General features: G+C 37.0%; 2 protein-coding genes and 1 pseudogene across 2 annotated transcripts; 1 reads left to right on the top strand and 2 right to left on the bottom strand.

Annotated features, from left to right (window-relative positions):
- Nucleotides 1–7: 7 nt before the first annotated feature.
- On the bottom strand, nucleotides 8–9504 carry LOC114882644 (annotated as a pseudogene).
- A 282-nt stretch (nucleotides 9505–9786) lies between these two features.
- Nucleotides 9787–12848, top strand: LOC114882648 (ran GTPase-activating protein 1). Its single transcript, XM_029199535.2, has 6 exons — nucleotides 9787–10057; nucleotides 10178–10597; nucleotides 10667–11520; nucleotides 11588–11815; nucleotides 11887–12100; nucleotides 12686–12848. Exons 1-6 carry the CDS (start codon nucleotides 9940–9942, stop codon nucleotides 12706–12708), a joined length of 1857 nt encoding a protein of 618 aa, XP_029055368.1. The 5' UTR covers nucleotides 9787–9939; the 3' UTR covers nucleotides 12709–12848.
- LOC114882650 (phosphatidylserine lipase ABHD16A) lies at nucleotides 12115–15632 on the bottom strand. Its single transcript, XM_029199543.2, has 11 exons — nucleotides 15183–15632; nucleotides 15055–15108; nucleotides 14628–14938; nucleotides 14361–14545; nucleotides 14168–14282; nucleotides 13950–14085; nucleotides 13550–13714; nucleotides 13352–13479; nucleotides 13083–13279; nucleotides 12843–12994; nucleotides 12115–12770 (listed from the first exon to the last, which is right to left on the bottom strand). The coding sequence occupies exons 1-11, from the start codon at nucleotides 15270–15272 to the stop codon at nucleotides 12663–12665; spliced, it is 1641 nt and encodes a 546-aa protein (XP_029055376.1). The 5' UTR covers nucleotides 15273–15632; the 3' UTR covers nucleotides 12115–12662.
- Between the last annotated feature and the right edge of the window lie 24 nt (nucleotides 15633–15656).

Raw genomic sequence — 15656 nt, 5'->3', positions numbered from 1 at the left:
TGTATTACTTTGATCAATAGAAAAAAAAAAAAAAAAAAAAAAATCAAGTCGAATACTGTCCCATTTTAAATACTGTTTCGTCCAACCTTTTAACGTGGCGATGATATACCGATGGTGATGCCATTCGATGACACCAGTTACAAAGATTTTAACAGCTAAAGCCAGGACGGTCGATGATGATGCGGCGGTGGTTGAAGAGCGTAGAGGGAATGAATGTACTGTTGATAGGCAGTTGGATCCACCGTTAAGTTTGGCCCATGGGGTGTCACGTAAGCGGATACCGGAGGGCCGTAAGCTGCTGATCTCTGGGCAGAATGAAGAAAAGGATGAGGCGGATAGTTTCTTGGCGGTTGATTGCTAAGTTTGTTGCAGGCTTGTTGCGTGGCGTCTGAGACCGGCGGTACTTGCGGTTGTTGCTGTTGTTGTTGTTGTTGTTGCCTAAGCGCCATGCTGTAATAACTGTTCGGATTTCGAAACTCGTCTAAAAATGCGAACGCCGCCGCTGCGGCGGTCGCCTCTTTATCGTAGAAGGGTGAACTGGTCGTGGTGTTGGTCGATGCGGCAAAGTTGAAGGCACTCCCAGCTGGTGGCACCATGGCGGTGTTCTTTAAACCGATCGAATCCGCGGACGTTCCTGTGTACTGTGGAAAACCAGGTATACCTGTGTTCGCTTGGGGTTCCGTGTTCACCGTCGACGAAACGTTCGCGATGTTCTGTTGTTCCTGCTGTTGTTGCTTGCTCTTTCTGCTCTTCTTCGTTTTCGCAGGCGTAGACGTGGAACCAGAAGACGTATCTCCTCCCCTGCGAGACATGGACAGGATACCTTGGCTGTTCTTCGCGGATGCCGTTTGCAAACTTTGAAGTAGATTTAGGTCTAACTCTGCAGCTCCGGTCGCGGGGCTACGAGCGTATGCCAAATGTTCCGCTTTCGTCGGCGGTGGTCTAGGAATCGTTAACAACTGTTGTTGTTCCTTGCTGGTACGACCCACCAAGCCTAAACCTAGCCGAGCATACGCCGCCGGATTCGTTGCGACCGAATCGGCCAAGTTCCCGACGAACGTCGCGTCGAATTGACTAGCTGACACTGCTTCTGGTTGTGGCAATGCCATTATCGGATCGAAACCAAACTGTTCCTGACCGGTTCTCGATGCAGCCTCTTGCGTTAAACCACGGGACGCTTCCGTCGACGATTCATTGTACACACGCTTCTTAACCGGTGGTAAATTCCCACTTGAGCTATTCGCGGTTCCGCTATTGGCAGTCTTCGAACTTGTATCGAAATAATGCGGACTGGGATACATCGGTCTAGAGTTTGGCATAGGGTATCCGGATGGTTGAAAACTGCTCGGATAAATAGATTCATGGGCCGTCAGGTTTTGTTGGAATGCTAAGATTTGAGATTGATCCTGGCTCGACAACTGTTCGCCCGTACTACCAGTTTTACCGAGGAACGAGCGTTGCTGAGCGTATTTTTGGGCGTTCAGAGATTCGTTTAGATCGGTGAAACTAGGTCGCTCTTGGGGCGCTTGTTGTTGTTGTTGTTGTTGCTGCTGCTGCTGCTGTTGTTGTTGTTGTTGTTGTTGTTGTTGTTGTTGTTGAGGCTGTTCCTGACCACCGTGTCTCGATACGGACCTTTGCAGATCAATGTTAGGATAATTATTCCCGTATGTTGGTGGATACTGATTCGGTGACTGATAAATTTGGTGGTTCGCGTTCAAATTCAACGAAGCCTCCGGCGGAACAGTGAAATTTCTTTGTTGTTCTATACTCGAAGATTTCTCGCCACTGCTGGACTTGATATAATCGGCTCGGTGTTCCGTTTCGTTGATCGACGACGGTGTCGGGGACTGTATGTAAGAATGATTTTGTTTATATCCATGGGAGTAATTAGACGGTGTCGATGCATTCTGCGGATACTCTTCCGTGGTTTTGGCCGACTGCTGTTGCAGAGCGTAGTTTGTACTCTGTTGAGGCGATGGCTGCGAGTAATTCGACGAAGACTGCTGAGACGTTTGCGACGGGCATGCAGATTTTTGTTGCGGCGAAGGTTGGGAGTAATTGCGGGTTTGTGGTGACGGCGATGGTTGCGAATAATTACGTGACTGTTGAGGCGATGGAGAGGGTTGAGAATAATTGCTCGGCGGTGCCTGTTGAGGAGACAACTGTGAATAATTCTGTGGCGTTTGAGGCGAATGTATCGAATGAGAATAGTTGGTTGGTTGCTGAGGTGAAGGTTGGGAATACTTGGCTGGTTGTTGCGGCGATGGCTGAGAGTATGGTGCATTTTGCGGAGAGGGTTGAGAGTAGGACGGCGGTGGTTGAGGAGAATGCTGTGGAAAAGGTTGAATTTGCTGTGGCGATGGTTGAGAGTAGTTTCGTGGTTGAGGCGATGGCTGAGAATATGCTGTGAGAGGCTGGGGCGACGATTGCGTGAAACCAACAGAATGCGTTTGGGGGGACGGATGAGAGAAGTTCGAAGGCTGAGACTGTTGCGGGTAGACAGGAGGAGGCTGAGGCGATGGTTGAGAATAGTTTGAAGGCGGCTGAGGCGATGGTTGAGAATAGTTGGCAGGTGGCTGAGGCGACGGTTGAGAATAGTTTGAAGGCGGCTGAGGTGAAAGCTGAGAATATCCAGCCGATTGCTGGGGAGACTGTGCGTAGGGGGAAGGCTGCGGTTGCGGGGATGGTTGAGAATAATTTGGCGGTGGCGGTTGTGGAGAATTCTGTGAATAAGGCGAATGGGGTTGTTGAGGTGATGCTTGAGAATAGTTGGAAGCTTGGGGGGAAGGTTGAGAGTAATTCGCAGCATTCTGTTGCGGAGAAAGTTGTGAATACTTGGGAGTAGGCGATTGCTGGGGCGATGGTTGTGAATAATTTGATGGAGGTGGTTGTGGAGAAGGTTGAGGATATACCTGTTGCACAGGTTGTGGCGAATGTTGCGAATAGGTTGCGGATTGACTCGGATTAGGAGTAGTAGATTGCACTGGTTGATTAAAAGGTTCACTTGCCGGAGTCGGATTTGGAGGGAAATTATTGGTTTGAGGGGAGCGTTGTGGAAACGTAGGGGATAATTGATGATACACCTCTCCAGAATTCTCCTGTGGAGACTTCTGAAACGTTTGATGCGGCTGTTGAGCCGGTATTTGGGAATAAAGAGGAGGAGCCTGTTCGAAAGACGACGATGGGTAAGCTGGGGACAAAGGATGATTCTGTGGAGATGGAGTTGGTGGTAACTGAGCACTGTATCTAGGTGGTGTCGCGTAATAAGGGCTATTATATGGACTACTTCCCGTCGATAAAGCGTCTTGATAAAATCCAGCTCCTCTTATTTGAGGCTCAACCGAAGCCATTATAGGCTGCCCTTGCGGAGATCTTCCGGAACGCCCAGGTGGTGATTCTTGAGAGAAACTCGAAACAGATTCACTTACACTACTACCACCAGTACTCATTCTTCTTTGTCTACCATAGAATACTTCCTGCAATTCACCGTCTTTCTTTGCCGTGCTATCCTCCGACTCTTCATCTTTCTTTTTCGACTTGGGCGCACCAAAGGCTTTGAACCATGCACTTAAATTAGGCGTTGCTGCCTTAGGTTTTTGTGTTTCCTTTACACTAGACTGATTATCTTTAGATTCTTCTGTTGCTGCAGGTGCTTGGGTCGATGTCGCTCCGGATGATGATTTCTCCTCTTTAAGACTAGACACTGGGATCGCAGGAACAGTATTGTTGTGATCTTCTTCCTCGTCGTCGTTTGAAAAATTCGGATTAGGCGAAGAAACTAAACTCTTACAAATCAGTTGAATAGAATCGACATTTTTTAGAACAGTTCCTAAACTAAGTTTTGGTTCCTCGTCTGCATTCTTATTCGTTTGATCATTGTCACCGGTCAACGGATGCACCGTCGTTTCGTTGGTACCAACGTTGGGTAAATTCAATGGTTTCTTCAAAAGCAGATTTCCTTTACTTTTTCCTGGTTGTAAGCGGTCTATTGTACGTTGTATTTTTTTTGGTCTGCTAGGCCCATGAGGTCCAAAGATCTTAATAGAACTTGGTCGTTTCCTTGGGGCTTCCACCTTTGGCCCTGACCGACTGAATTCAACAGAAGAATGAAATACCGGAGAATCGCTTCCAGAAGAAAACTCTGAAAGCCTTGGTGCGTCGTCAAGCCATTTATTGATGTCCTATTTAGAGAGAGAAAAAAAAAGTTACATAATTACATATATGGTAAGAATATGTTATAGAATAAATTTATACAGTTTAAAGACGAATCATAAGATATGCTTACATGGAGTGTTTGCTCTGTTGCTTGATTCAACGCTTGTATCGAACTCTCTTCTTTTCCAAAACCTTTGGTACTTTTGGTCTGAGCCACTTTTACTTTCTTGGTCTCGTTCATTTCTTGGTCTTGAGTTTTAACTGTATCTTCCGTGATAGGAACTTTTTCTTCTTTCATTCCTTTTTTTAGCTTTGGTCGTTTTGCGCTGGCTTTATCGCTGTCATTAAAGGTACTACCGTTTGAAGGCACTTTTTTTGAATACATATTGTGAAGTTCGTTTTTCGACGTTTTCCTCTGCTTCTCCTTTTCATTTTTTAACTTTTCCTCTCGTCGCCTCTCGCTTATTTTATCCTTTAAACCGTCCAACGATTCTATATCTTTATCACCTATAAATGCAGGAATTTTCTTAGATGCATGCATTTCCTTCGAGTCTAAATCACTTTCTAGATCTACATCTAGATCTTTGGAATCTAGTTCGTTCGATAACTCTCCATTTTTAAGTTCATCGTTTTTCTGTTTTGATTTTTTCTCTTTATCCTTTACATGATTCTTCTCGGACTTCTCGTCAGATTTCAAAGCTTTCAACCCCGCCTTTTCCTTCTTCCGATTTTTCTTTACCTTGATATGCTGAATTTTATCCTTATTTTCCGACATCACTTCGTTTTCGTGAGATTCATTCTTCTTCACTTTATTCTTTTTACCATTATCCGTAAATATTTCAGTTTCTTCGAGCTCTTTCTTTTCGATTTTCCTACTTTTACTTTTCGCGATGACTAGGGGCTCGTAATCTTCCTCGAAGTCTTCTTTTCGCTTTTTATTCTCTTTCGTTTCTTTCATCGGTTTCATACTCTCCGCTTCTTTTTTTTCTTGATGACGTTCTTTACTCATCTTTTTGTCTATCTTTTTCAACTCCTCTGATTCTTTGGACGACAGCTTTTTGGTTTTTAATAATAAATTATTCACATCGAGATGTTTTCTTCTTTTTGACGTTATAATACTCGATTCAGACATGGCATCCTCACTTTCTTGCTCTTCCTGTTCTTCCTCGTTCACCGATTCTTCGTCTTTCGCTGCTCTTTTACTCTTTTTCTTCCCACGTTTCTTCTTTGGAAGTTTATAATTCTTTCCCCGTTTCTCTTCCTCGTCGTTCTTATCGCTTGCTTTAGATTTTCCTTTACTTTCAGACTTGTACGATTTCGATTTTTTAGTCGATTTCTTAGAACGTTTCTTATTTTGATGCGGAGACGAAACACGAGAAGGACACGAAGGAGATGCAGGAGTCGTTTGACACGATTTCGGTGACGAAGCGTCTTCGTCGCTTGATGTTTCCGATTCTAAATAACGATTAACAGCTTTATCGAATGCTTCTTTAAGATTGAATGCCATTTCTGTATATTCTGTGAGAAAACAATAAATACTTACATCAGAGACTAATATTACATAACGATTCATTATTAATTCAAGTGGTAAAACACTAACCATTATCAGAGCCATTGTATTGTCTACAATTATCTACTATCAGCCGAAAATCGCGTTTGAATTCGTTTAAATTTTTGTATAAACCATTCTCAAGTTTTTCCTCCATTGTACTAAGATCCATAGGTTTCCGTACCACGCTATAGTACCTGTATTAAACATAACATTACCAGTTGTTAATTCATATATCAAAAACACGGACGGTTTACGTTCGATTATTTATTCATTCTAACATTATACCTTGGCGCGTATTCTTCATCTACAGGATCAATGAATGGCCAGGCATCCACGTGATCCTTCAGGCTTTCAAGAACCTTATGCATGCCAACTCGACGTTCTTCTTCCTCGATCCCAAAAGAATATCCAAACTTATATCCGTAATTAGAAGCTACGTAATTCCCGTCGCTATTACTTCCGACACCCTTTTTCTTCTCTGTTCCTTCAACTTCATCCCTAGTATGAATTACAATCTGACCAACGGCCGAAGCTAACGAATTATTAGTCTGGCGTCCTTTTTTTTGAACTGGAGGAGAAGATAAAGGCGGAGATGTCTCCTCTTTAACATAAACATTCTTCGAATTCTGTGTCCCCTTTTTATTTCCTTTGTTCGTTTTAGTTTTAATTTTCGATCTAACCATGACTGTTTCCATCTGTGTCGTAGGCTCGTGACTTCGAAGAACCCGCGAACTATTACGTTGTAATAATTTGCGTCTTTGTTGTTTTTCTTTTAAATCAAAAAGTTTAGGGATTTCCGGCATGAAATCTTCGGATAGAGTACGGTAAAGTTTACGTTCGGTATCGTACTCCTAAGTGTTATAATAACGTTATTAGCAAGGCTTAAAGTACAAAGTAATTAAATCGAAAAAGACAATTACCGAATCACGAAATTTTTCAACTAAACGACTCCAGTCCTGTTGAGTAAAGCAGACAACCTGCCAGACACTTTCTTTTCCCTCTCCTTGTATTAAACTGTCTTCCTTCTTCTCCTCCTCTTCCTCTTCCTCCTTCGCCACTCTGTTTCGTCGTCTTTTACGCTTTTTATCCCTAGGCTTGTTTTTCTGTTTGTATGAGATACTGTTAGATGTATCAATGTAGTCCTCCCTATATAATCGAGTGCCGTAAAAGTACCAATAGGCAGAATTCTTACGATCATGTCCTAAAGGTTCGACTCGCAGGCTATCCGAGTCTAAATTACTTAATGATTGCTCCTATCAACATACATTAAAACATTATACATACTGCCATTATTATAATCACGTAATAATTTAAATATATATTTTAATCTTTCATTAAACACATACCACGTCTTCAGCGTCGAGCCTGAAGTCACAGAGAGCACGTAAAATTTCTACTTTCTGACGAAGAGGTAACAATTCAAAATCTACATCCGTATTAAAAGGATTCTCACATTTGTATTCCTGAAAATAAAATAAAACGCCAATTAGTTTTAACAATAACACGATATATCTTAATAATTTAAATATATAATCATAAAATATACTAATTATCTTTACCTGACATTTCTTACGAAACAATCTGCGAAGAAACATCTGATAATTAAAGGTGGAGATGTCATTGCGGGTGTCGTTAGGTAAACAACCTTCAAGTAACCTGACTATTAGCTCCTGTACTAAACGTCCCTCTGTTCCACCATCCGTTAGTAAAGCTTCTTCCAAGTCCTAAAATGGCGTACAATTAATATGATACACACGAATAACGAATAGATTAATGTAGGCACAAAATAATAATGCGTAAGCCTTTAAAAACATAAAAAAGCTGAAGCATGGTTTATTTAACTTCCTGGAGCTAAAGCGATACTAACAAGTCTCATATACAATGCCTACTCGTACGAGTCAGCATTTAGGTAGGTACCTCAATATCAAAGTCCAGAAGATTGAAGGCAGCCCTAAATAATGAGCAGAAGTGTGCTATACTTGGCACCTCCCACCACGATTGAATGTCTAAAAAAATAAAGGAACAATTGAAAGTTCCTTGATGCTATATTTCTTTAATCTCTAGAATGTCTTTTTTTTTTAATGTATAATCAAAGTAGTTCAAGAAAGTAAATACTGGCTGGGAAAGTTTATCGATAAAAATATATGCGCGTATGTATGAATATTATACGATTCTATAATTGTAATTTATTTATAATGATAAACGCTAGAATATAATGTTATGTTAGCGGAGATAAAAATACAATAAAGCTACGTATTAAATACAAAATGTTAACGGTACACTTAAAATGAATTATTTTTAGAACATTTCATCTAATCGTATAGATTTTTGTTTATCAAACTTATTTCCATACAGCTGTACTCTTTATTGGTATAACGCATTGAATAATAACGTACACAACTTATCATTATTTTCAAAATAAATCATACTTCATATTTAGAACAATTTTCGTTTCTAATGGCATTAAAATTTATTCGTTAAGAAAAATAATATTCAGCTGGTCATACATTTTTCAAAATGACAAGATACATTTATTGACAAATAAACATATAAAAAATATGAATTTTTTTTTATTGTACCTATATTTAACAATAATACATAAAATTGCATAGCAAATAAATTACTGATTTGTGTTCTTTTTTTATTATTATTATTAAACAGTGATAAGCAATAATATCTACTTTTTATGGAAGGCAATCATTAATAATATATTTCTAAACAATAAAGCTATCTTTATTAAATAACAAAACTTATTGCTAGAGTACCAAATTTTTAAAGCTTTCACAAAATGACGAAATAAAACGCTTCCAACAATAATACTAGTCGTAAATATGAATATAATGCAGCCGTGCACTGATACCCTATACAGAATGTAACACAACAGAGAGAGAGAGAGAGAGAGAGAGAGAGAAAAAAAAAAGAAAAAACAATGAAAATGATTCTGTTGCTAAACTTGGGGTCATTGACAAGAGTTCTTGATTGTAAGCATTGATCTTCTTCGGGAAACAATACGACAAATCGACGGGGAAAAAATCGATAAACATTTCGATGTAACTCTTTTTTTTCAGACGAAAAGAAACAAAAAGCTTACCTAGGATTCCGATGAAAGTGGGAAACATAACCCGTCCTGTGGCGGGCAAACCGGGCGAATCACGTCAGGGCGGATAAGGTAGTTGGAAACAGTAGTACGGAAAATGATGTGTTGCAGCTCTGTTGTAGGTAATAACTCAGGTGAATGAGGAGAACGAAATTCAGTGGGTAGGTAAGATGATAGTCGAAGAAAACACCTCCGCTCGGCAAAGCGGATCGCTTTTAAAATACCGGGATGCACATTAGCGGAGTATGACACCCATAGTCTTCGAAACAAAAGAGCGGGTTATCACAATTCCACATAGCTTGTCCCGCCGTTTGCGAACGGATCCGAACGACGAGGTACATTCGTTCACTGGCAGATACCGAGAAAAAGCTAACACTGATTTATTTTGGCACAACACTACACGGGTTGCCAGCGATGCGCGCGACACTTGCAACCATTCTAATCGAGTAACACACCAGACTCAAAACAACCACCAGCTTCGACGATAAATTGCATCGTCGTTTGACACAGCCGCACTAACGCGAATGCTGAACGTCTGTCGTTAATGAAATCTCGTTCACTGCTGATGTTTTCCTTAATTTTGAAAATTCGATTTCAGCTATAAGCGTATATGTGTACATATATATGTATGACGGTGTTTCGATAAGGATAGTTTTCTGAGACGCACTACGCGAACGTATGTACGGGTGCGGACTGTGCAGTGGCGACTGCAACTACGGGCGTATACCTATGAATATGAGTTCTATAGATACGTCGACTATCTTTGGCGCGAAATATGTATATTACGTTTCGCTAAACCATTTTATTTGTTCGTTATTGCGAACTTTTATACTTGAAAAAGAATACTTGCGAACATTTGTACGCAATCGTATGAAATTAGAAATAAATAATTTTATTATAAAATCATAATTTCTTATTATTACGCCGCACGGCGTTAAAATTGAAATTTCTTGTTTAACAGTTGGTACACTTATCCCGCGTTTGCTATCCATTGCAACAACATCATGAATGAGTTTTGGCATTAGGTGCTGAGAATAGTATTTATATTGCTAATTGTTTAAAAACTTATGACAAAAATTTACAAAAAGAACAGTTTATCTCTTAAAAGTTCAATTAAGTATAAATAAAGTAAACCATGTCTTCGTTTAATTTAAATGATCTTGGGGCGCAATTGAAAGATGTTACTCAAAATTCTACCGGCATCGGTGTATCTTTCGCAAAGAAATCACTTAAACTTGATTCTAAGGAAGATGGTAAGTTATTTCAATCAAAATGAATGATTATTTTAGTTTAATTATGCGTTTCATGCCTTCATAAGGTTATGCAATATAGTATAAAAGGTTATATAAAATAACAATTTTTTAATTTATTAGCGATGGAGGTGATCGAAGCCATACAAGCATGTTCAAATTTAGAATATTTGGATTTAGAAGGAAATACTTTAGGACCATTAGCTGCCATGGCTGTGGCAGAAGCATTGAAAGAAAAAGGTTCTCCATTGAAGCGCGCTCTTTGGAAAGATATGTTCACTGGCCGTTTAAGAGCAGAGATACCAAAAGCATTAGAATACCTTGGCACTGCTTTATGTACTGCTGGCACCCAGCTTACTGAACTTGATTTAAGCGATAATGCTTTTGGTCCAGTTGGTGCTGAAGGGATAGCTACTTTTTTAAGTTCTAGTTCATGTTATACTCTCCGTATATTAAAATTACACAACACTGGTCTTGGAACAACAGGTGGCAAAATATTAGCAAAAGCATTATTAGATTGTTACGATAACAGCTCTAAAGCTGGTAAGGGTTTCATTGTCTGTTCATTGATAAAATATATTTTGATGTCTATATTTCATTTCTTTCTTTTAGGAACACCTCCTTTAGCATTAAAAGTATTTGTTGCTGGAAGAAACAGACTTGAAGATGAAGGTGCAAAAGCATTAGCATCTGTTTTTCAAAAATTAACTAGTTTAGAAGAGGTTGTAATGCCACAGAATGGTATATATCATCATGGCATAACAGCCATTGCTAATGGATTATCGACTAATTCTGGTCTAAAAATTTTAAATCTTAATGACAATACAGTTGGATTTAAAGGAGCTCAAGCTCTTGCCAAAGTTTTACCGAATTTTCAAAATTTAGAACAGCTTAATCTTGGTGATTGTTTGCTCAAAACACGTGGCAGTTTAATTTTAGCAGAGGCATTAGCAGTTAAGGGTAACTATCCTTCTCTTGCTGAAGTGAATTTGAGTTACAATGAAATTCGTACGAAAGGTGCTAATTCGATAGCTCATGCTATGGCTGATAAAAAGCATCTAATAGCTCTACAATTAGATGGAAATGCATTTGGAAAAGAGGGTCGTACCTTGTTGCGTAACTCGCTTACAGTTTCGAAAAGAATCGAATCGTTGGGTTCATTAAGTAATGATGAGAGTGATAGCGAAGAGGAAAATGATGAAGAAAATGTAGATGATGAAGAAGAGAATGAAGATGAAGAAGAAGAAGATGATGATGAGGATGATGACGACGATGATGACGACGATGATGATGAAAGTGAAATTGAAAGTAAGGAAAATGAAGATACAGTAACGAACGGCAATGAAACGTCAAACAATGTTGCACGAGTAAAAGTATCTATCACAGAGTTTTTAAAATCACCGACAGGAGAAAGGCTATTACTGTTACAAGATAATGTTGTACAAGGTTTTATAGATCATGCCAAAGTGAGTAGTGAATTTTATAATTTGTACTACGCATTGGATACTATTTAATGTGTCTTTTATATTTCAGAATTCATCAAAAAATGTTGATACATCTCCACAGTTAAGGTTCATTGAAGAATATACAAGAATAGTCATGAAAGTATCAGCACTGTGTACAAGTGGTTATATTGATGTGAGATTAAGAGCTCAAAATCTTACAGACATTTTATATTCGAAGTTGTGTTCTTTTGCAACGGAAAATGATCAGATTTCAGTGTGGAATAATGCTTTGCTAGTTAACTTAGGTTTAATAAAGGTATATATTCTTTGATAATAAATCTTTGTATATTTTAACTACAAAATACTAATAAATTGTTTTATTTTTAGGCTGAAGATAAATGCAATGGAAAGATTGATTGGAACTTAGAAGGATGCTTTAAAGCATTGGAACAAGTCACTCAGAAAGATTACTTTTTAGAAGAGATACGAACCACCTTAAAAATCTTCCTAGAAAAATCAACGAAAAGTAGAAAAGCAAAAGTTGCAGATTCGTTACAAGAGTCAAAAGATTCTCTCAAAGCTGTATTGAATCATACGCAAAGTACGTAACACAGATTACGATGTATATAATTTGTAGAACATCTACATGATATCTATTTATTTTTAAATAATTCATAAATTGTAATAGATGCCTAATTTTGTACAATCTTATAAAAAAATAAACAAAAAGATTCATTATACTTTGTATCCATACAAATAACTCATTGTTAAGCGTTTAATGCGAATGTTTGTACAATTTTTCACGAAAATTTTTTAAATTAATACACAAATTAATTTTAAATGTTTAAAAAATAAAGTATTGCATCAAATTTTTACAAGTCTTTTTTTTTTGTATGATGTATTGTCGTGCATGTCGTGATTTTTTTATCCTGTGAAGTATACGCGAATTGTCAAACCGTATACGTGAGAATTAGATCAGACTAGAACTTTAATAACGAATATACATATAAAATGCAATTAAATTTAGTACTTGAATCAATTTAGAACATGAAAAATAGATAGAAATTCGTGTAGAATAAATAACCCTTGTTCCTATTACTGTAAAAAATAAAAACTTTGAATAAAGCTTCTAGTAATTAATCAATTATAATATCACGGAACTTTCAATGTTTTATGGACATTGCAGATGCGGGATCCCAACCAGGATGAAACAAGTCCACTGCTAATGGGGTACAGTGCGAGGATGGTTGATCTTTCATATACATTGTTGCCTAAAACGACACAAATGTATACGTTAACAAATATAAATAAATATTAAACTTCTCTTAAACACATATACATACGAGAAACAGGATGAGTTGTTGTTTTATTTTAGAATCATAATCTTGCCCAAGGGTAGAGGGATAACTCACGCTACCACCATTATTTTCTATATCTTCTGCAATTAATTCTAAACATTGTTTTTCGTCAACCTTTACTGTTTCAATTAGCGATTCTATAACAAGAATTTACAAATACTGTTGTACCGTAACAATGGTTAATCAATTAATAAAACGTGTATTTTTTTCAATATATGCTCTTACTTCTGGCAGCGACATCCGCTGAAAGGAATCTTACTAAAAGCACAGCGCATTCTGCGGTTTCTGATAAAAGATGTGGATAACGACGCATCAGAAGTTTTGTAAGTAACATGTTACCTCGATTTCCTGATAAAGTGTTACTTGGCGTGCATACAACTTCATCATCTGTTCTTCGTATAAGCAATACTGTTCCATTATACCTTCAAGAAGAAATAATTAATTACGACATTTTTTCATGTTGATAATGCTATTAACGAAATGTAACAGTATACCTATTTAACTGTTCTGCTATATTCAGATTAAAATAATCCCTTATAATGTTTCGTATCAAGCCTTCTAGGGACGAGGACATTGTCATAATGGCTAATGGAAGTATATCATCAAATGTAGCGTCTAACACCTGGTAAATGTATTGTTGGATCTTTATAAAACATGTATAATACAATATTTATATTTGAATAAACGCTTACTAGGCTTTGAATAGACGGATAATTCATTGCAGCCCAAGTTGCAGGATATCCACCAATACTCCAACCATAGAGAATTATTTGTTCCTCGTCAAATCCTAATCGATCGATTGCAAAGCGCATTACGCAATCGATAGCATTCTCTTCTTGCAGAGGATACGGCGCACCCTTTGTAGTCATTTTCATGTCTTACTGTTATCATTTTATGATAATAGTTTGATTGAAGGAGAAGTCTTGCCATTACTTCAATTATATTTAATTTACATATATGATTGATATTAACTGCAACATTGTCAAAATTTTACCTTTGCAATTTTAAATATGAAAGAGTAACAGCAATTCTTCTCAACCATTGATGGCTATAAATGCTTTATGAACGATTTGATATAAGAATAATACTTACAGTGCTACTACCAAAGCCTGGATGGTTCCAACCTAATATAGAATATCCTTTATTCAATGGAGTTGATATAATACCACTTTCATAAAACCCACAGTTTCCTTCGCATGTAATAACCAATACATTTCCATTTGAGGTTCTATAAAGATGAATACAAATATATAAAAATAAACTGCTATAAAATGATATTTTAGAAGGAAAGTTATTAACGTTTACATTACTTGTTACGCTGATCAATGAACATAGTGTCAATTTCATTATTATCCGCAGTTAACAATTTGTACCTTTCCCCGCCTCGTTTTATTAAATCCATTCTTCCTTTTAAAAGTGTAGAGCCTAAATTGATAATATATTTTCTTAAAAAATATGAAATAGCATAATACAATATACATAATGAAACTCTATTTAACTTACGAAATGCCCAATTAATTACCGATACACTTCCGGGATATATCATTTTTATACCAAATGTGTGAGCTACAATATATGACAACAATTTACATGGCAATGTAAATACAAATTCTTTACCACTTTGCCTTTTAACACGTCCACTAGAAATTGCAATTTTTTCCAGTGTCAACTTTTCCTGATGTTTATCTCTATGAACATAAATACAAAAAATGAATAAGAATTAAGAAAGATAATATACTAACTTAATGTTTTAATAATGAGAACATTTACCCGACTATATCAGGGACTTTAAAATCTACAGGCCATGCCCAAAACTCAAAATCATATTTATGAAGTTCCTGTTTTGTTTCTGTATTATAATGTGCATTAGCATCGTCTAGTGTTTTTAGAAATTTTAAATACACTGGATTATTAGCTCTTGAGCAACTACGTGCAATCAGTGATGCAATAAAAATTGCACCGGCACCAACAACTAATTTACTCAAAGAGTAAATATTATCGGATAATGAACTATTACGCTGATAGAAGAAAATGGCAACTAGTGGTATAGTATACAGGCTTATGGACCAAATTGCTGCAAACTGAAATAAATTTATTAATGTGTTTACTGTGATCAATGGGTAATAACATCAAACCTTGCCTCTCAAGCCAAGGTACTATATATTATTACTTTCTTTCATTTGAGAAAAATACTCACACAAATTACGATTTGATCACCCCATCGTTCTATACTATTAGGTTCGTAAGATTTCTGCAATAAATTGAAAAAAATATAACCTAAAGTATGTCAAAATTAACAAGACTCGTGTAATTGTTCATACGTACATCTACTAAACGACCAATCCATGTTATTTCATAAATTTTGAAAAGCCTAGGGCTAAATGTACATTTCCAAAGTGTCCTAATGAAAGACATTTTTCATTTGTTTCAAATATATTTCAAATAAATCCTTAAACCAAATTATCAATACAAAATACGAAACAGTGCGATTTAGCAGGTCATGCACATGTCATAAGAAAACAAACTACTACGACTGGCGACGCATTTATTACAAACATGTTGGATAGATTAGAAAAACCTTGTTAAATAATCATGATTGAACGATTATTTCTTATTTAAATGAATGTATAATCATTTTTTTTTTCTTTTTTTTTTTTTAATTAAATGTGTGTAAACGTTAAAAACGATTAAAAAATATCAGTTGTAATTTACAAAAATGTTCAATTGTGAATTGAGTAGAAATAAATGATCACGATGCTTTTATTACATTTAATTTATCAAAAATAAAGATAATTTCTG

The sequence above is a fragment of the Osmia bicornis genome, chromosome 5 (genome assembly GCF_907164935.1).
Source record: "Osmia bicornis bicornis chromosome 5, iOsmBic2.1, whole genome shotgun sequence".
Classification (NCBI taxonomy): Eukaryota; Metazoa; Arthropoda; class Insecta; order Hymenoptera; family Megachilidae; genus Osmia; species Osmia bicornis.
This window is presented reverse-complemented; position numbering and strand designations above follow the sequence as displayed.